Source organism: Nannobrachium achirus (genome assembly GCF_963921795.1).
Source record: "Nannobrachium achirus genome assembly, chromosome: 2".
Lineage (NCBI taxonomy): Eukaryota > Metazoa > Chordata > Actinopteri > Myctophiformes > Myctophidae > Nannobrachium > Nannobrachium achirus.
The window spans coordinates 4,358,762-4,380,551 of NC_137811.1; the positions used below are offsets into that span (position 1 = coordinate 4,358,762).

Consider the following 21,790-nt stretch of genomic DNA (forward strand, 5'->3'; position numbering starts at 1 on the left):
TGGACACTACTCTTTTACCTGCAGTGTACTTGAATTGCACTTTTCTTATACTTGAAGAATAGCAGTTATATACTCAAACCATACTGTGCGTGAACTTAATGGACACTACTCTTTTACTTGCATTGTACTTGAATTGCACGTTTCTTATACTTGACGTATACTAAGTTTATATTTGAACTGCACTATTTTCATACTTGAGGTATACCATTTATATACTACAAACATACTATGCGTGAACTTAATGGACACTACTCTTTTACTTGCATTGTACTTGAATTGCACGTTTCTTATACTTGACGTATACTACGTTTATATTTGAACTGCACTATTTTCAGACTTGAGGTATACCATTTATATACTCCAAACATACTATGCGTGAACTTAATGTACACTACTCTTTTATTTGCAGTGTACTTGAATTGCACTTTTCTTATACTTGAAGAATACCAGTTATATACTCAAACCATACTGTGCGTGAACTTAATGGACACTACTCTTTTACTTGCATTGTACTTGAATTGCACGTTTCTTATACTTGTTGTATACTACGTTTATATTTGAACTGCACTATTTTCAGACTTGAGGTATACCATTTATATACTCCAAACATACTATGCATGAACTTAATGTACACTAGTCTTTTACTAGCAGTGTACTTGAATTGCACTTTTCTTATACTTGAGGTATACTACGTTTATACTTGAACTGTACTATTTTCTTACTTGAAGTATACCATTTAAATACTCCTAACATACTCTACGTTAACTTACTGTACAGAACTCTTTTACTTGCAGTGCACTTGAATTGCACTTTTCTTATACTTGAAGTATACCATTTATATACTCCAAACATACTGTGCGTGAACTTAATGTACACTACTCTTTTACTTGCAGGGTACTTGAATTGCACTTTTCTTATACTTGACGTATACTACGTTTATACTTGACCTGCACTATTATATACTCCAAACATACTATGCGTGAACTTAATGTACACTACTCTTTTACTTGCAGTGTACTTGAATTGCACTTTTCTTATACTTTAGGTATACCATTTATATACACAAAACACACTATGTGTGAACTTAATGTACACTACTCTCTTACTTGCAGTGTACTTGAATTGCATGTTTTTTATAGTTGACGTATACTATGTTTATACTTGAACTGCCCTATTTTCATACTTGAAGTATAGCATTTATATACTGAAAATATACTATGTGTGAACGTAATGTACACTACTCTTTTACTTTGAATGTACTTAAATTGCACTTTTATTATACTTGAGGTATACTACGTTTATGGGTCAGTGACGTGACGCCCCAAAAAATGTGTTTTTAAAAAAACTTTAAATTGCAGGCATAAAAGTTATTTACTTTTGTTCTACTCACTCTCAACCTTATGGAAATACATTTTGTTTTTAGATATTTTATTGGAATCAGACTTTATTCAGCAGTTTGTTGTACTTGTGCCTAAAATCGTCATATGGTGTGACATGAAAATAATTGTTCATAAAATGAAAATGGAGTACATCTTTCTTAAGTTACTCACTTTATCAAAGTCCTTTATCATAACTAACCAGTGATCCACTATAGTTTTTTGAAAATCAATTATATCTGTATATTTTTTTCATAATCGACACTCTGTGTAAGATCATGACACTCATGTTCATGATCTTACAACATATTTTAAATGTATTCTGTCAAAACTTTCTCTAAAATTACACAAATATTTGTGACTCTTCCTGATAATATTCTCTATGTAATCCATAAACATTTTTTTGGTTTAATCATTAATAAAGGTATGATTTCTCACTATTTGGAATGTCACACCAAATGATTTAGTGTCACACCGTATGATCATATCTTCATGTGTCAAAGCAAACTGTGTTTTAACCTACCTATTAGTGAGTACTGAACTGAACTACTGATTGATTAAACAATTACCCAGGATAACATGGCCTTAATATTTCTGAACAGGATATTATTGTAGGGCTTTAACATGGGATAAGAAAGAATTGTAGTTGTAGATGGATGATGAGGATGTGCACAGGAATGCTACGCACACCTAAGTCTTCTGCCGGCCCACGGCAGAAGGATCCTAAAGGGACAATAAGGCGCATAGCCACACTTGGAGCCAAGGCATTGAAGGCAACATTTTATTAACACCAATTAGTGGAAACAGAACTCAGCATTCAGGTAAATTGCTTTTTTCCGAAGTCTCCTGAACTTGAACACAGCATTTTGTGTTGAACAAATGTAATTAGGAATCATGACATTACACCACATCTCCACTAGCTAAAGAGTGCTGGGTTGCGCAACTCCGAAAATAGCTGATCTACAAGCTCTCGCAGCACAACGTGTTGAGAGCTTGTAGATCAGCTATTTTCGCTAGTTTTGTCTCGGGTCCTACCTTAACACTGTCCACTGTCCAGTCCAGTGAGTGAAAGTACAAAAGTATTAGATCAGATTAGATTATACATTTAGACTGTATTGTACATCAGCCAGTCGTATTTGGTGAGGGTAGCAAACCGGCTGCCTCTTTGCGGTTCTGCTATGCCACAGACAACCTCCTGCTCTTCGTAGAAAATGCAGTCTTGCCCCTTTGGCTCCTCTCTCCTTGCTGGGTCATTGTTTAGTTTCTCCCTGTACTTTCTCGTTCTCTCAGCACTTGTCATTTTCCAGCTGACAAAAGAAAATGCAATGTATAGTTTAAGACAAAGAGAAAATATTGTTTAGATTGAAACAATATGTTAAGGTTTCTGTGAAGGGGTTTCTGCTCTGTCTGATGAATTTGAAGTATCACTGAATGAAGCTAAATTACATTTTATGTAAAAATGTTTAAAACAAATGTTTAAATGTACAAAAGAAACATGGAACTTTGTTATTTGTTGTTATATCTGTAGTTAAATACAGTATAAATCATATGGTGTGACAGTCAAGTCATATGGTGTGACAAGCAGACATGTCACACGATATGATTAAGTGTCACACCATATTACTGTTTTCTCCATTTAGGTTTACCTTGAGGCTACTATGTACACATTAGCATGCTAACAGCATGCTAGCTATAACAAAGCAGCCTAGATCTACATGGAAATATGACCAAAACTTCAAATAACTTAAGCTTTTTTTAAAGAAAAGGTGTCACACCAAAAGACATCCAGAATGGTGAGTTTGTCAACGTTTCAACAAGATGGCATTTCATGAAAATGTTAAAATCATAACTCACCTCAGACACCTGTCTTGCAGTTGTGCTGGGAGTGCTGAATAGCCTTACAGAAGAAGGACCTCTCTAGCCAATAGGTGTCCAAATAATTGCCTGTTTAATTTTTCCAAACTAGTGTCACACCAAATGATTTTGGGTTGGGGGACAAAATGTTTTTGATCAGAAATGACTGAAAACATTATGCTTTGACTTTGAAAAGATATAGGCTCAAAATAGACATTTCTTTTTAGCCTAAATTCATTTTCAAATGATTTTTAGCAATTATTTTTCTTAGTTTTATTCAAGTTCCCACTTTGAGAAACAAGGTCAGGACAGTCACACCATATGAGTTTTGCCATGTTTGGTTGAAGATTCTGAAGAAATGAGGAATGAAATGTTTTAATCTTGAGTAAGTTCACATAAAGCTTAATGTCCTGCACAATATTCAGAAGGTTTTTGACAAATATATTTTTTATTTATACATGTTTGACACCGAGGACAGCGAAAACGTTACGTCACGTCACCCACCCATATACTTTAACGTACTATGCGTGAACTTAATGGACACTAATGTACACTACTCTCTTACTTGCAGTGTACTTGAATTGCATGTTTTTTATAGTTGACGTATACTATGTTTATACTTGAACTGCCCTATTTTCATACTTGAAGTATAGCATTCATATACTGAAAATATACTATGTGTGAACGTAATGTACACTACTCTTTTACTTTGAATGTACTTAAATTGCACTTTTATTATACTTGAGGTATACTACGTTTATACTTTAACGTACTATGCGTGAACTTAATGGACACTACTCTTTTACTTGAATTGCACTTTTCTTATACATGACGTATACTACGTTTATATTTGAATTGCACTACTTTTAACCTTGAAGTATACCATTTATATACTCAAACTATACTATGCATCAACTTAATGTGCACTACTCATTTACCTCTAGTGTACTTGAATTGCACTTTTCTTATACATGAGGTATACTACGTTTATATTTGAGTTGCACTTTTTTCATACTTGAAGTATAGCATTTATATGCTCGGAACATACTATGCATGAACTTGATGGACACTACTCTTTTACTTGAATTGCACTATTCTTATACTTGACGTATACTACGTTTATATTTGAATTGCATTAATTTTAAACTTGAAGTATACCATTTATATACTCAAAACATACTATGCGTGAATTTAATGTACACTACTCTTTTACTTGCAGTGCACTTGAATTGCACTCTTCTTTTACTTGAGGTATACTATGGTCATACTTGAACTGCACTACTTTTAAACTTGAACCATACCAGTTATATACTCAAAACATACTATGCGTCAACTTAATGGTCACTACTCTTTTACTTGCAGTGTACTTGAATTGCACGTTTTTTTATACTTTACGTATACTACCTTTATACTTGAACTGCACTATTTTCATACTTGAAGTATACCATTTATATACTCAAAACATACTTGAATTGCACTTTTCTTATACTTGAGGTATACTATGTTTATACTTGAACTGCACTATTTTCATTGTAGCGACGGGGTGCAACTAATTAATAAGTATTGTAATGGTTAAAGAAAGACAGAGTGTGAAATATTATAGCTTTGGAAATGGAGGACTGTATACTCTGGAGTTGAGGTTATGCCCACCACAGGGCTCCAGTCAAAGAGCAGTAATCAATGATGACACTTGATGGCGTTTTATGTGTTTTTTTATAAAGGAGGTAGTTGGTGGACACAAACATACACAATGATGAATGGTATCTGAAAATATAGAAATACTACATAAGGATAAGGAGACAATAAACAATATGCAGTAGTAACCTACACAAATGTAGCATATTACTGAAATGAGCCATGCACTCATGTGCCAGCTTAGACCCAGCATGCACTCACACACAGGTTAGACTAGGGCCTGTTAGCTTAGCCACTGAAGTTTAGCTAGCAAACACAATTACAAAAACAAACTTTTTAAACCACACACAGATCAATTCTGATACAATGACCTGTTACCACATGAACCATTATTGTTCTGCAGGACAGAAAACAACTCACTTTGTCAAGAACGCATTCTTATGTGCATATGTTTGTTTGTGGCTGCACTCATGCATGTAAACAGTTGGGGTCCTCTGTTCTAGTGGTGCCCAAACAACTGCCTCAACTAAAGTGTCACCTGGGTCCTGATCAGAGGGTACCTGAGGCATGCCTGCTCTAAATGGGGACAATAAAGGTGGTGATGGGGTTTGGTGTTGCTGAACTGTCTGTAGATTTCACTCTGAATGTGTAGACTTGCCGGTCCCATTATACACCTACAAATGAACAGATAAAGCACATTAGTTATGGGAGTCAACAGTAGTAATATACTTTGAATTGACAAGTAGAATGCCAAGATGTGTGATGATAATACCTTTGTCTGATGTTCTCCTCCTCCCAGGGTGGTGTTCGGGCAAAAGAGTTCCCTCCGGGAACACAAACCCTATTTATAGTCCTGGGAGGGTGAAACCAAGTGGGAAGTGGATAGAGGGGAGATTGAGAATGATTCTAATGCATTTAATAATACAAAAGTACTTAAAACACTAGCACATGGATATGCTCCTTTAATTCATATCTCCAATTACCACTATGCCCACTAAATGTGTACACCCACCATACATTATTAAATGCATTAGAATCATTTTCAATCTCCCCTCTATCCACCCCCCACTTGGCTTCACCCTCCCAGGACTATAAATAGTGTGCGTGTTACCGGAGGGAACTCTTTTGCCCGAACACCACCCTGGGAGGAGGAGACAGACAAAGGTAAGGGTTTTACAAATAACAGCTTTACATTATCTTCACAAATCTTGAGTATTCTACTTGTCAATTCAAAGCATATTACTACTGTATATTACTAATGTGCTTTATCTGTTCATTTGTAGGTGTATAATGGGACCGGCAAGACTACACATTCAGAGTGAAATCTACAGACAGTTCAGCAACACCAAACATTCCCCCAACTGTTTACATGCATGAGTGCAGCCACACACAAGCATATGCACATAAGAATGCGTTCTTGACAAAGTGAGTTCTGTCCTGCAGAGCAATAATGGTTCATGTGGTAACAGTTCATTGTGTCATAATTGATCTGTGTGTGGTTTAAAAAGTTTGTTTTTGTAATTGTGTTTGCTAGCTAAACTTCAGTGGCTAAGCTAACAGGCCCTAGTCTAACCTGTGTGTGAGTGCATGCTGGGTCTAAGCTGGCACATGAGTGCATGGCATTTCAGTAATATGCTATGTTTGTGTAGGTTACTACTGCATATCGTTTATTGTCTCCTTATCCTTATGTATTATTTCTATATTTTCAGATACCATTCATCATTGTGTATGTTTGTGTCCGCCAACTACCTCCTTTATAAAAACCACATAAAACACCAAGTGTCATCATTGATTACTGCTCTTTGACTGGAGCCCTGTGGTGCGCATAACCTCAACTCCAGAATATACAGTCCTCCATTTCCAAAGCTATAATATTTCACACTCTGTCTTTCTTTAACCATTAAAATACCTATGCAGAACTGTGTTCGAATATTAATTAGTTGCACCCCGTCGCTACAATGAAAATAGTGCAGTTCAAGTATAAACATAGTATACCTCAAGTATAAGAAAAGTGCAATTCAATGTTTTGAGTATGTAAATGGTATACTTCAAGCATGAAAATAGTCTAGTTCAAGTATAAACGTAGTATATGTAAAGTATAAAAAATTTGCAATTCAAGTACACTGAAAGGTAAAGAGTAGTGTACATTAAGTTCATGCATAGTATGTTCTGAGTATATAAATGTTATACTTCAAGTAATAAAATAGTGCATTTCAAGTATGAAAGTAGTATACCTCACGTATAAGAAAAGTGCAATTCAAGTACACAGCAAGTGTACATTAGGTTCACGCATAGTATGTTTTGAGTATATAACTGGTATACTTTGAGTATGAAAATAGTGCAGTTCAAGTATGACCATAGTATACCTCAAGTATGAGAAAAGTGCAATTAAAGTGCACTGCAGGTAAAAGAGTAGTAAACATTAAGTTCACGCACAGTATGTGTTGAGTATATAAATGGTATACTTCGAGTATACAAATAGTGCAGTTCAAATATACACGTAGTATATGTCAAGTATAAGCTAAGTGCAATTCAAGTACAATGCAAGTAAAAGAGTAGTGTCCATTAAGTTCACGCCTAGTATGTTTTGAGTATATAACTGGTATACTTCAAGTATAAGAAACGTTCAATTCAAGTACACTGCAGGTAAAATAGTAGTGTACATTAGGTTCACGCATAGTATGTTTTGAGTATATAACTGGTATGGTTCAAGTTCAAAAGTAGTGCAGTTCAAGTATGACCATAGTATACCTCAAGTAAAAGAAGAGTGCAATTCAAGCGCACTGCAGGTAAAAGAGTAGTGTACATTAAGTTCACGCACAGTTTGTTTTGAGTATATAAATGGTACGATTCAAGTTTAAAAGTAGTGCAGTTCAAGTATGACCATAGTATACCTCAAGTATAAGAAAAGAGCAATTAAAGTGCACTGCAGGTAAAAGAGTAGTGAACATTAAGTTCATGCACAGTATGTGTTGAGTATATAAATGGTATACCTCGAGTATGGAAATAGTGCAGTTCAAATATAAACACAATTTACGTCAAGTATAAGACAAGTGCACAGCAAGTAAAAGAGTAGTGTACATTAAGTTCACGCATAGTATGTTTTGAGTATATAAATGGTATACCTCGAGTATGAAAATAGTGCAGTTCAAATATAAACTTAGTATACGTCAAATATAAAACAAGTGCAGTTCAAGTAAAAGAGCAGTTTTAATTAAGTACACGCATAGTATGTGTTGAGTATATAAATGGTATACTTCAAGTTTTAAAGTAGTGCAGTTCAAGTATGACCATAGTATACCTCAAGTAAAAGAAGAGTGCAATTCAAGTGCACTGCAGGTAAAAGAGTAGTGTACATTAAGTTCACGCACAGTATGTTTTGAGTATATAAATGGTACGATTCAAGTTAAAAGTAGTGCAGTTCAAGTATGACCATAGTATACCTCAAGTATAAGAAAAGAGCAGTTAAAGTGCACTGCAGGTAAAAGAGTAGTGAACATTAAGTTCACGCACAGTATGTGTTGAGTATATAAATGGTATACCTCGAGTATGGAAATAGTGCAGTTCAAATATAAACGTAGTATACGTCAAATATAAAACAAGTGCAGTTCAAGTAAAAGAGTAGTGTCAGTTAAGTACACGCATAGTATGTGTTAAGTATATAAATGGTATACTTCAAGTTTTAAAGTAGTGCAGTTCAAGTATGACCATAGTATACCTCAAGTAAAAGAAGAGTGCAATTCAAGTGCACTGCAGGTAAAAGAGTAGTGTACATTAAGTTCACGCACAGTATGTTTTGAGTATATAAATGGTATGATTCAAGTTTAAAAGTAGTGCAGTTCAAGTATGACCATAGTATACCTCAAGTATAAGAAAAGAGCAATTAAAGTGCACTGCAGGTAAAAGAGTAGTGAACATTAAGTTCACGCACAGTATGTGTTGAGTATATAAATGGTATACTTCGAGTATAGAAATAGTGCAGTTCAAATATACACATAGTATATGTCAAGTATAAGCTAAGTGCAATTCAAGTACAATGCAAGTAAAAGAGTAGTGTCCATTAAGTTCACGCCTAGTATGTTTTGAGTATATAACTGGAATACTTCAAGTATAAGAAACGTTCAATTCAAGTACACTGCAGGTAAAATAGTAGTGTACATTAAGTTCACGCATAGTATGTTTTGAGTATATAAATGGTATACTTCAAGTTTAAAAGTAGTGCAGTTCAAGTATGACCATAGTATACCTCAAGTATAAGAATAGTGCAATTCAAGTAAAAGAGTGGTGTCCATGTAGTTCACGCATAGTATGTTTTGAGTATATAACTGGTATGGTTCAAGTTCAAAAGTAGTGCAGTTCAAGTATGACCATAGTATACCTCAAGTAAAAGAAGAGTGCAATTCAAGTGCACTGCAAGTAAAAGAGTAGTGTACATTAAAATCATGCATAGTATGTTTTGAGTATATAAATGGCATACCTCGAGTATGAAAATAGTGCAGTTCAAATGTAAACGTAGTTTACGTCAAGTATAAGACAAGTGCACTGCAAGTAAAAGAGTAGTGTAAGTTAAGTTCACGCATAGTATGTTTTGAGTATATAACTGGTATGGTTCAAGTTTAAAAGTAGTGCAGTTCAAGTATGACCATAGTATACCTCAAGTAAATGAAAAGTGCAATTCAAGTGCACTGCAAGTAACAGAGTAGTGTACACTAAGTTCACGCATAGTATGTTTTGAGTATATAAATGGTGTACTTCAAGTTTAAAAGTAGTGCAGTTCAATTATGACCATAGTATACCTCAAGTAAAAGAAAAGTGCCATTCAAGTATGACCAAAGTCTTCCTCAAGTAAATGAAAAGTGCAATTCAAGTGCACTGCAAGTAAAAGAGTAGTGTACATCAAGTATGTTTTGAGTATATAAATGGTATACTTCAAGTTTAAAATGAATGCAATTCAAATATAAACGTAGTATACGTCAAGTATAAGAATAGTGCAATTCAAGTAAAAGAGTAGTGTCCATTAAGTCCACACATAGTATGTTTTGAGTATATAACCGTTATACTTCAAGTATGAAATAGTACTGTTCAAATGTAAACGTAGTACAATTCAAGTACACTGCAGGTAAAAGAGTAGTGTACATTAAGTTCATGCATAGTATGTTCCGACTATTTAAATGATATACTTCAAGTATGAAAAAAGTGCTGTTCAAATATAAACGTAGTATACCTTATGTATAAGAAAAGTGCAATTCAAGTACACTAGAGGTAAAAGAGTAGTGCACATTAAGTTCATGCATAGTATAGTTTGAGTATATAAATGGTATACTTCAAGGTTACAAGTAGTGCAGTTCATATGACCTTAGTATACCTCAAGTACAATAAAAGTGCTATTCAAGTACACTGCAGGTAAAAGAGTAGTGTACATTAAGTTCACGCATAGTATGTTTTACGTATATAAATGGTATACTTCAAATTTAAATGTAGTGCAGTTCAGGTATGACCATAGTATACCTCTTGTATAAGAGAAGTGCAATTCAAGTAAATAAGTAGTGTACTTAAGTATACATCTGAGTATATGAATGGTTTATTTTAAGTAACTGAATAGCACAATTCTAGTGTATGAATACAATAATTTAAGTATACTCATATATACTTCATGTATACTTTAAGTAAACTTAGAGTTTACTCGAGTATACTCAAAAGTGGGCCAATTCAGATTACTTTTAGTACGGTAGGTATACTGTAAGTATACTAACTAGTACACTAACTAGTACATTTGTTAGTATACTACTTGTACATAAATATCAGTATAATTGTACTTAAAGTATACTTAAGAAATATACTCAAAGTTGACTTAAGTATACTTAGAAAAGTAAACTTGAAGTTTACTACTTTTTGGTAAGGGTATTTTTACTCTGTTGGAGTTAAAATAGTCAATGTTGTTGCCGTCTGAAGACAAAGTGCCCAATTTTCGTCCATGCCAAACCCTAAACCCCTACCTAAACGTCTTTGCCTTTTTTACTATACTCAGCACAAAAAGAAAGGAAACTTGACTTCGGTCCATAATATCTCCCCTTTAATAATACCAATTGTATTGTGTTTTATATATTTTTTATTGTTGATTCGTCACCTTTACAAGGAGGTACAGTTTGTAAGCATCGGGCATTTGTGAAATGAGCAACACAGCCAAAAGTGTGGGTAGCGCCCCTCCAAAAATGGTCAAAATGGCCTGGCAGGCCTGCAATACTGTTCTTTTGGTGTTCACCTTTGTTGCTTGGCATTGAATGATTACACTCTCCCACAGTAATAAGGAAAATAAAAAAACAACATATATTGGCCATTTTCACACTTTGTTAATTTTAAGCTCAGTGTCAGGGGAGCTCAAAACAAGAGTAAATGCCAGCAGAACAGTATAAAATTGTTGGGTCAAAAACAACCCAAGTTGGTTATTTATGTAACCCAACACGTAACACTGTTTTGGACCAGCCCAACATGGGTTATTGCAGACCAACAGGGTTGGGTTAAGGCTGTGACCCAGCATGTTGGGTTGGGATTGTACAAGTAATGGGTTAAAAGTGACTTTGCTGTTGGGTTAATGTGATACTGCTGATGGGTTGGAATCTAACACCCAAAAATGGCTTAAAAGTGACCTTGTTGTTGGGATTGTACGCTCATTCACATTAAATCTATTCATTTTTTTTTTTTTACAACATTTTCTTCAATGACATTTTTCATGCTTAATCTACTCAAGGAAGAATGCATGCGGAGTAAATTATGCATTTAGTCTTGGCAATATATCACAACTTTGAACTCAACAGATTATGTGGTGCTTCACATTAAAAGAACAGCAAACCTGTTTGTATGTGTCAGTCTGGACCATCTTAGTCATGGTTTCTGTTTCTGTAAGCAACTATGTTTTTTTATATATTTTTTAATTAGGGATTATGACTGGGCTACATCCACTGCGATCATCTACAATACAATGTTGTTTTCTCTATCTAAAACCATAAAATAATGGAAAAGTTTGTAAAAGATATCTGTATGGGAGCACAGTTGCATGCTGGGTAACTGCCCACCCACTTAGTTTAACCCAATAGTGGTGCAATTCACAAACCAATGTGTTGATAGACAGAGAGGGCGGGTCTATTTTAACCCAAATTGGTGCAATGCAGTGAACCATGTGTTGGGTAAACTCGAATTCAAAAGCCTATACCAACACTTGGGTTATGAACTCAATGCATTTTATCTGATGATGTGGGCGGGCCATCCATAGCCCAACAGATGGCTTACTAATTTTAAGTATTTTTAATCCAATGTTTGGTCAAACTGACCCAACCTTTGACCCAACAGTGTCAACCCAGCAAAAGGGTTGAACATTTGACCCAACATTTTTAAGAGTGTATTGCAAGCCATTTTGCCAAAATTTGGGTCGGCGCTACCCACACGCTTGGCTGTGTAGCTCATGCCTCGAATGCCCGATGCTTACAAGCATCGGGCACAAGGTGACGAATCAACGGTTAAAAAGATATAATACACAATACAATTATTATTATTAAAGGGGAGATATAATGGACCGAATTCAAGTTTCCTTTCTTTTTGTGCTGAGTTTATTTGGAAAAAAATTTAAAACACGATCTACATCGACACGTTTTGATCTTGTAGATCACCTATTTGAGCTATTTATAAATATGTTTCAAAATAGTAGGGGTTAAGGGTTTAGCATGGACGAAAATAGGGCCCAAAATCTGACATCCAAGCTGAGGTCCTTCCGTCCTTGACAAGAAAATGTTTGAGAACCAGGACTTAAAGTCCAGCACCTTTAAGCATAATTGAATCACGGTTATGACATTTTACATGACGATTAACTGTCACTCAAATAATTGCAATTAACGATTTAATTGTGTTTTTGTCGCTTACATTTACATTTCTGTTTGGCTTTTAGGCTTTGGAGTTGCACATGATAGATATGACACATAACCTAAATACACAAAGACATTAGTGACATATTGGACAACTTTATACTTAAAAAAGAACATTGATAGTGGGAATAGACGATCTACAAGCTCACAACGCATCGCGATGCTGCGCGTTGTGAGCTTGTAGATCTGCTATTTCCACTATTTTTGACTTTAAAAAAAAATGAAAAATAATCGTGATTATATCAAATAAATGTGATTAGACGATTATGTAATAATAGTTACAGCCCTAATAATTGACGCAGTCTAACCCAACTCCTATGAGTCACGTTGTTTTGTGTCACTGATGTCATTTGGAACATCATGGAGCAACACACAGGACTGTGAGCCATGTGAAACCTCCGGTGGCTCGGACCAACACCACGGATACGGGACACGGGTCGTCAATATGTCCGTACACGGAAAACAATTGTTCCTGGCAAATTTTAGGATTTACACACCGTGATATAATGTTCTTACTTTGGACACAATTCACCCTTTGTCAGCCTTCTGATTGGTCGCTGACTGACCAACCAGCGAGCTCTTTCTGCCTTGTCCCACCCTGGTTCTGACTTTTGTCCCACCAAGACACAGCAACCAATGGGTGCGAAGAGGGGCGGGACAATGGGCGGGATTTTTTTTTTTATATATAATTTTTATCCCACGATTTTGCAACCCATTTTCACCCAGTGCGAATTGTCTATGTCAGGGGTGCCTAAAAGGTAGATTGTGATCTACCAGTAGATCACCAAGGGTGTGCAGGTAGACCATATGACATGCCTCTAAAAATATATAATTAAAATATAAAAAGAATACGTCAATATGACATCAAGAACGGCCTGTCAGCTCCATTCATGGCTTCTAAAGTAAACTTTCAAGTAGTCAGTAGCATTACAAAGAACCCCAAAACCTACCACTTCCATACAGAATGGGATGAAGACTTTTCCCCCAGTATTTCCCATTTATTTCCCCCTTACAGTAAGTGTGTTAGTCTAAAATGGAACGCCAGTGCTGCTATTCCAAAGCCCCCCTCAGGCCCTCAGCTAAAACATTTTGGATGGTTAGATCATGTTGAGCTAGTCATTTTAAAATTAGATCACACGTCAAAAAAGTGTGGGCACCCCTGGTCTATGTAATCCGGGGCTCTGCTCTCCCTCTGCTGTTCCTGGGGAGACAACGGACTGACCTCATGCTTCCTTCAATGCATGAGTAGTCCAAGTTGTTTCTTTTCACCTGACAGGGGGGATTTCCCTGGGATGGACGTAGCACGAACACGTTATTCCAACCAGTTCCTTTCCCCTCCATCAAGCGCCCCGGCTAGCCAGGGGGAGGCATTATTGAGACCAGGATTACTGCATGTTTGTGTGAGGGTATCAACCCTAGGAGACACGGGGAGAACATGCAAACTCCACACAGAAAGGCCCTATCGCCAACCCCACCTAGGGTGTGGGCGCTGATGACGTGGAGGGAGAAACACGCCCCCAGCACCCACAGCATCCCCCGGCGGGAATCGAACCCAGGACCTTCTAGCTGTGAGGCGAAGCGCTACAATGGGTGGGATTTCACAAAGGGCGATTTACTGATTGTGAATTAAGTCTCCAAGTTTTCTGCAGAATATGTTTGACATATTATTAGTCCAACTATTATTGGGTTCTAAAATGTTTCATTTGCAAAGACCCCTTTTGGTAGGGAATGAGTTCATTAGCAAACAGCGTTAAAGTAGCAGTTAGCTGCTAACGACTATTTTCGCCGAACGTCCACACCGCAAATACGGAAAACAACACAATAAGGACACGCAATGAAAGGACATGTAAAGAAAGGACAAGATGGCGGATATGGTTCTCACCCCTTGTAGAGCAGCAGGGAACAGGACGTGTGGGCGGAGCTGGGCCGCTGGGGCGTCCAACCACAGCGGATCTTGCTGCTGGGTGAGCGTTTGTAGCACTGAAGGATTGGCTGCTCTGGAGGGCCTGGAGAAAAAAGAAAATACCCAAAAAAATGTCGAGATGTCTGTCTGTCTGTCTGTGTGTATGTGTGTCTGTGTGTATGTTTGTATGTGTGTGTGTGTGTCTGTCTGTCTGTGTGTCTGTCTGCCCTGCAAGCCTGACGGGACCCGACCAAGGGTCGCCAAGACGGGGTGGATTCGGGCCGGACTCGGGCTGTTTCTGTATTTCCCCAGTGGTAGAAAAAGTACTAAAATAGCTTACTTAACTACAAGTATCAATACTGCAATAATAATTTTACAAGTAAAAGTCCTGAATTAAAAAGGTACTTGAGTAAAAGCACGAAAGTGTTGGCATCAAAATGTACTTAAAGTACCAAAATTAAAAGTACAAAATGTTTGAAAATAGCAGATCTACAAGCTCACAACGCGTCGCATCGCGGCGCGTTGTGAGCTTGTAGATCGGCTATTTTCAAATAGCCTGGGTATACAATAGTCTAGTGGTTTGTGTATGTATTATAATATTATAATTTATATCCGCAAAGTAACTAGTAACTAGCCTGACACTCAGCCTGAATTGACATTTCGTTCGCCGAAACAAAAAAATTAAAGGGGTGTGGCTACCGATTCAGGGTCTGGAACTAGGCTAACTAGTAACTAAAGTTTTCAAATAATTGCAGTGGAGTAAAAGTACAATATTTGGATCAGAGATGTAGTGGACAGACACACAGACACAACGAGACGAGAGCAAAGTAGGAGCAGTACAGCAGAATCACCGCCATGTCTCAAATAAATCGCCCTGTAATTCATATTGATTCCCCGACCTCCCGTATCAGTTCATTGCGGGACGCGTCATTCAGTAAACTGGGCGATTCTCCGTATTTTATGGGACGGTTGGTAACCACAGCAAGCCGACAACGATCAATGCCAGATTTTCTGCTGCGAGGACATGACATCATTCCAAACGGTGGCTGGAGGAAGATTTCTTACTTGTGATGTGTGTGTGTGTTCTTATCAGAGTGCAAGTGCACAGCTGAGTGTAGCAGCTGCTGCGCGCACCAGTGAAAGTGCACGCTTGAAAATAATGAATTAATAAATACGGCGTCTGGCTTCGGGCCGGGCCCAGGCTGTGAATTGCGGCACCAAACGGGCCAGGGGCCAGCTAGGCCTGAATGACATGGTACAGGGCAGGGCCGGGCCCAACATTTTAGGACTGTGCTGGGCCAGCCAGTGTTGTAAAAAGTACTCCCATTGTATACTTAAGTAAAAGAATCAATACAGCAATGTAGAAATACTCTGTTACAAGTAAAAGTCCAGAATTCAAAATGTACTTGAGTAAAAGTATGAACGTATTGGCATCAAAAATCTACTGAAGTACCAAAAGTTAAAGTACAAAATGTTTGAAAATAGCAGATCTACAAGCTCACAACGCATCGCATAGCGACGTGTTGTGAGCTTGTCGATCGGCTATTTTCAAATACCCAAGGGATAAAATAAGGCTAAAGTGGTTAATTTTAATATTATAATTTATATCTGCAAAGTAACTAGTAACTCAAGTTTTCAAATAGATGTAGTGGAGTAAAAGTAAAACATTTGGATCCGAGATGTAGTGGAGTAGAAGTAAAAGTATTGGGAATTGGAAATACTCAAGTTAAGTACAGGTACCTCAAAGTTGTACTTAAGTTCATTACTAAGTTAATGTACCGGTACTTAGTTACTTTACACCAGGTGCAGGGCCCTAGTCTCTCTCTCTCTCTCTCTCTCTCTCTCTCTCTCTCTCTCTCTCTCTCTGTCTCTGTCTCTCTCTCTCTGAGTTAGTGGTTTGTTTGTAAATGGTAAATGGTAAATGGTGCATTTGTATAGCGCCTTTATCCAAGACGCTTTACATAGATTGTGCATTACATTCACCCACCATTCACCCACACATTCACACACCGATGGCAGAGGAAACCATGCAAGGCACCAACCTGCTCACCGGGCGCAACTAGGGGTTCAGAGTCTTGCTCAAGGACTCTTGACACTAACTCTGGGGGAGCCTGGGATTGAACTGGGAACCCTTCAAGAACCCTCCGTGTTCTAATGACGGTTTCTCTACTCCTGAGCCACTGCCCCCCCTGTTTGCATACCACCCTTCCATCCCTGGTCTCTCGGGCCTCTCGTACCTGCCACGTGTATACTGACAGAGAAGTTGTCACCCTGCCTATGGTGGTGGTGGTGGTGACACGAGTACTTCCCGCCGTCTGTCGCCGTCACCGCGGCCAGTGCCAGGATGCTGCCGCGCCGCAGCAACTGCACCCGTTCTCCTCCTCCTCCTCGTTCTCCTCCTGCGGTCACCAGCCTGCCGTTCCTCCTCCACTGAGGCCTGGCGCTCGGCACGGCCCTGGTCACCCTGAGGTCCCCGCCCTGGGACAAGAGGTGGACAAATGTAAATGGTAATACTAACCTGATGGCAGTGGTGTAAATGGAAGCACATTTGCATAACCCATTGCGTAAGACCTGGAATTGTTTTTATACTTTAGCTATTGAAAAATAGCTACAAGATCTACGACAGGGTTCCCCAATTAGTTTTCCCCAAGGGCCAAATTATGTCTAGGGTACCAAGCCAAGGGCCACAACATTGCAGGGGGCGATGGTGGCGTTCCTGCTACTCCAGTGACAGTTCAGATATCGTTGTTGTCGGGTGAAAATCTTGTATGTCCAAAACAGCCGATCTACAAGCACACAACGCCTCGCACCGCGAGGCGTTGTGTGCTTGTAGATCGGCTGTTTTCACTAGTTTAAATCTGCTGTTTTCACTACTTTTGTGCGACAGCCTTGTATGATGAAGTAGAGCTTATACTTTGGGAAAGAACGTACACATTTTGAGATACAGGTTTTCCCCCCGACAATGATGATATATAGATGACAAATGGCCCGCGGGCCGCCTATTGGGGAACCCTGATCTACGAGCTACAAGCTGTGAGCTTGTAGGTCTGCTGTTTTTGAAAGATTCCGTCATTTTTTGATCATCTTTGAAGACATCTTTTTTTAAAGCGAACATCCCTTGAAAATGTTCGAGAACCACTGATTTATAAGAAGGTTTTCGAAGACATTTGTAGAACCGGGTCAAAATATTCAAAGGCTAGCACAAATGTTCACGATTTTTCAAAAATAGAAGATCTACAAGCTCGCAGCTTGAGCTTGTAGATCTGCAATTTTATAATAGTTAAAGCATAAAATAATGGTTAAAGTAGTAATGCATAATAATGTCTTCCCGGTCTTGGAGGTGTAAAATAACTAAGTAGGCCTACATTTACTTGACACATGGAGTGCCTAACACGTTCCCCACGCGTGTTAATGATGTTGTGTCCTGTAAATCCATGTGGACTACATGGGCACCTTTGGTGCAGGACACTATCAATCAATCAATCAATCAATCAATCAATCAATCAATCAATCAATCAATCAATCAATACATAAATATGTCTGCCCCTGTCTGTCTGTCTGTCTGTCTGTCTGTCTGTCTGTCTGTCTGTCTGTCTGTCTGTCTGTCTGTCTGTCTGTAGATCTGAAATGTCAAGACCAATTTGTTTTCAATACTTGTGAAATAATACATAATAATACATAAAATAATACATAATAATATTTCTTATTATTGTTATTACCCTTATTATTTTACATTATACCAACCCGAAACCAGAATTTGGTGGGAGGCTATTTATAGAAGGATAATGAATGTCTCGGGGGTGAAAGGCTGCTGTTTATGTTCTGCTATCACAAGCTGTATCGCTTCTCCTGTATCGCTTTAGCCTAGCACAGCTAAACAATCCAGATACTGCAGTTAGTTAGCTGCATTAGTATATAGTCTGGCTAGCCAGGCTAGTATCGCTTCCCCCCAAGGTAAGTAAAGTAAGTCAAATTACTCAAGTACAATTTTGAGGTATCTTTTTTTACTTCAATGGGGTATTTCCAGATTTCCGATAATACATTTTCTACTCCACTACCTCACAATGCAAATATTGTACTTTTACTCCACTTTAATTATTTGAAACCCTTAGTTACTAGTTACTTTGTAGTTATTTTTGTATTACATTCATTTTTATATTATTATTATTTATTTATTTATTTATTTTTCATCCCACGATTTTGTAACCCAGTTTTCACCCAGTGCCAATTGCCTAAGCTGTAATCCAGGGCTCTGCTCTCCCTCTGCCAACCTGGGGAGGGCCCCAAACTGAGCTCATGCTTCCTTCAGTGCATGAGGAATGAGCAGGCCGCTTTTTATCACCTGACAGGGGGAGCTTCCCCGGTTTGGACGTAGCCCGTGGAAGGAACACGTTATTCCAACCAGTTCCTTTCCCCTCCATCAGGCGCCCCGGCTGTCCAGGGGGAGGCATTATAGAAACCAGGATTTTGTAGATTTTGATAATTATTACAAAACCACTTTGTCGGGCATCTCTACGAACACAATTGGCCTGTGTTTGTGTGAGGGAAGCCGGGCTAGGAGGGTGATGAAGGACTATTGGTGTAGTGACCAAACACATAAATGTGTTTGGGGAGGAATTAATTGTCATAACGACTAGATTGAGGAGAAAATGGGTTCTGGGAACTGTAAAGTTACATAGTGGCTGCTTTAAATATATGTAGGCCTACCTAATTACTACTGCTCTTTCCCTGTGCCTTTCAGGGTTCATTTCGTCGACTAAAACTGTGATGAAAAAAGTCCGTCGACTACCCTTTTTCTCTGACAAAAGAAAATAAATAAAATATACATGACTAAAACTATGACAATTTGGTCAACAAATAAAAAAACAGATTAAAATATAAGCGAGGGACTAGTTTTATGTTTGCTTGTGCTCGGTTGTAGAACGGCTATTTTCAGCATGCAACCAACATTCAATCAAGCCCCGCCAAAATTCATTTTTGTCGACAAAATCATCCGTAGATTTTTAGTTGACTAAACTAAAATCTTTTGATATTTAGTCGACTAAAACTAGGCTAAAACGAAAACTTTTCGGATAACTGAAATATGACTAAAGCTAAATGAAATGTTACTCAAAAGACAATAGCCATGTTTCCATAAACTTATTCGAATTAGGGAAGCGAATTATCAGTAATACGCATTAAGACAAAGCAAATTTAACATGTTTCCATTTGCGGGTGTCATTCGAATTAGCGACGGTCGCATGAGTTGATCGGGCTTGATTTTTTCAGACCGAACCTGAGCACTGCACGTCTGACTGCTTTGACTCGGTCGCTGTCTAGTAGTGGGAAGAATCAATCAATCATCATGGCCCCAAATAACTTTTAAATATCTTACAATTGGCGACGAGTCTCTGTTGGCAAGAGTTCCTCTCAATACATAAAGCTATATAACCTCTCCATCATCGGCAATAGTCAGTGGTGTGTGTTCCCCACACTACCGCGCCCCCACCGTTGCCCTCAGGTTCACCGGGAAAACCGCGGTCGCGTCGCTGCACAGTGCAAGCCGATCTGCAAGCTCACAATGCGGCGCGGAGACGCGGATGCGAGCTGCTGTGAGCTTGTAGATCGGCCACTTTTGGCACGCAACACCGTGTGATGAGGAAGGGTAAGCCACGGATGGCTTGACTCCGGGAGGTGAAAATGGGAGGAATTTACACACGGTCCGTGTCACTCCATGTGTAACAAACAACCGGTTTGTTTTGTGGGCTAACGGACGTTAAGCTGCAGGGGAAAGTGTTAAATTGGAGGACGATATGGACCCAGAACGTCATAATCTATTCGCATTTATTGTCTGACCCGTTTCCATTCACAAATGCGCATTTAGTTTATTCGATAAAGCCTCAAAATCCACCTCCTCCAAGCGGATATTTTTTTTGCGGATAATGAAGGTTTATTCGCATTTTGAAGTGTTTCCATAAAAAGAATTTGCGAGATAAGCCTTAAATGCGCATTAAGAGGCTTTATGGAAACACCACTAATGACTAACACCTGTACCTTGTCCTCCTCCAGGTCCTCGTGGTCCTGGCTCCAGTCATACTGGTCAGTGGGAGGCGGTGTGTGTCCACGCTTGTGCTGCTGCCACTCCAGCTGCTCATTGCTCACTGTGTTGTCAGCTACTGTGTGGAGACACATCATATTATGTCACATAGTATTACAATTGTCATTACATTGAGATCAGGGACGTGCAGAGAATGTTAGAGAGGCAGGGGCTGACATTTCTAAAAGGGCTTTTGGGAGACAATATTCAAAATAGCCGACCTCCAAGCTCACAAGAGCTATTTTGAGCTATTTTTTAGCATAATCAAGTCAATACTGGAGATGTGGCGTAACGGCCTGGATTTCTACACAGAGAGGGCAATTCTTTCAACGTAAGATGCTGCGTTCAGGTTCAGGAGAGTTTAAGACAAGGCAATTCTCTTGAAAGCTGCCTTCAGGTATGGCATGGAAAGAGGGGCATTTGCATTTCTTTCACCATAGTAATTCATGGTCTGGAGAGGGCACTTTTTACAGATGGGTTAAAAGGGCAGGGGCTCAAGCCCCATTTGATGTCTATGTGTGCATGTGCCTGATTGAGATGGATATAGATGGCTGGACGGACAGATAGATAGATACTGGTAGATAGATAGATAGATAGATAGATAGATAGATAGATAGATAGATAGATAGATAGATAGATAGATAGATGGATACTGTAGATCAAGGTTCTTCAACAGGGGGTCCGGAACCCCTAGGGGATCCTTAGAGATACTACAGGGGGTCCTCCAAATCAAAATTGTGTCATAGAAACTTTTTTTCTCCTTTTTTACAGTATATGAACCACTTGAACCCTAGTGTCCATATTCTGAGTACTTTGGTTTGGTGTAGAGGGGGAAACAGAGCAGACTAAGAGTGAAAGGTCAAGTATTGACGGTTTAAGTGGTTAAATGTCTGAAAACACAAATTGACATGAATCCAAAATACACTGATGATCACTCTGTCAAACAATGAAACAATATGGAATCTATGAAAAGATAGATAGATAGATAGATAGATAGATAGATAGATAGATAGATAGATAGATAGATAGA

General features: G+C 38.3%; 1 protein-coding gene across 3 annotated transcripts in view; it reads right to left on the minus strand.

Annotated features, from left to right (window-relative positions):
- il6r (interleukin 6 receptor) overlaps positions 1–21,790 on the minus strand; it is a 75,861-nt gene that overhangs the window by 38,586 nt on the left and 15,485 nt on the right. For 2 of the 3 annotated variants that reach the window (XM_080753199.1, XM_080753197.1), the window contains exons 3-5: positions 20,718–20,839; positions 16,922–17,162; positions 14,664–14,787 (exon numbers count right to left, since the gene is read on the minus strand). In XM_080753199.1, coding sequence (XP_080609325.1) covers positions 14,664–14,787; positions 16,922–17,162; positions 20,718–20,839 — 487 coding nt within the window. The remainder of the gene's footprint in view (positions 1–14,663; positions 14,788–16,921; positions 17,163–20,717; positions 20,840–21,790) is intronic. The other variant, XM_080753198.1, reaches the window with a different exon arrangement.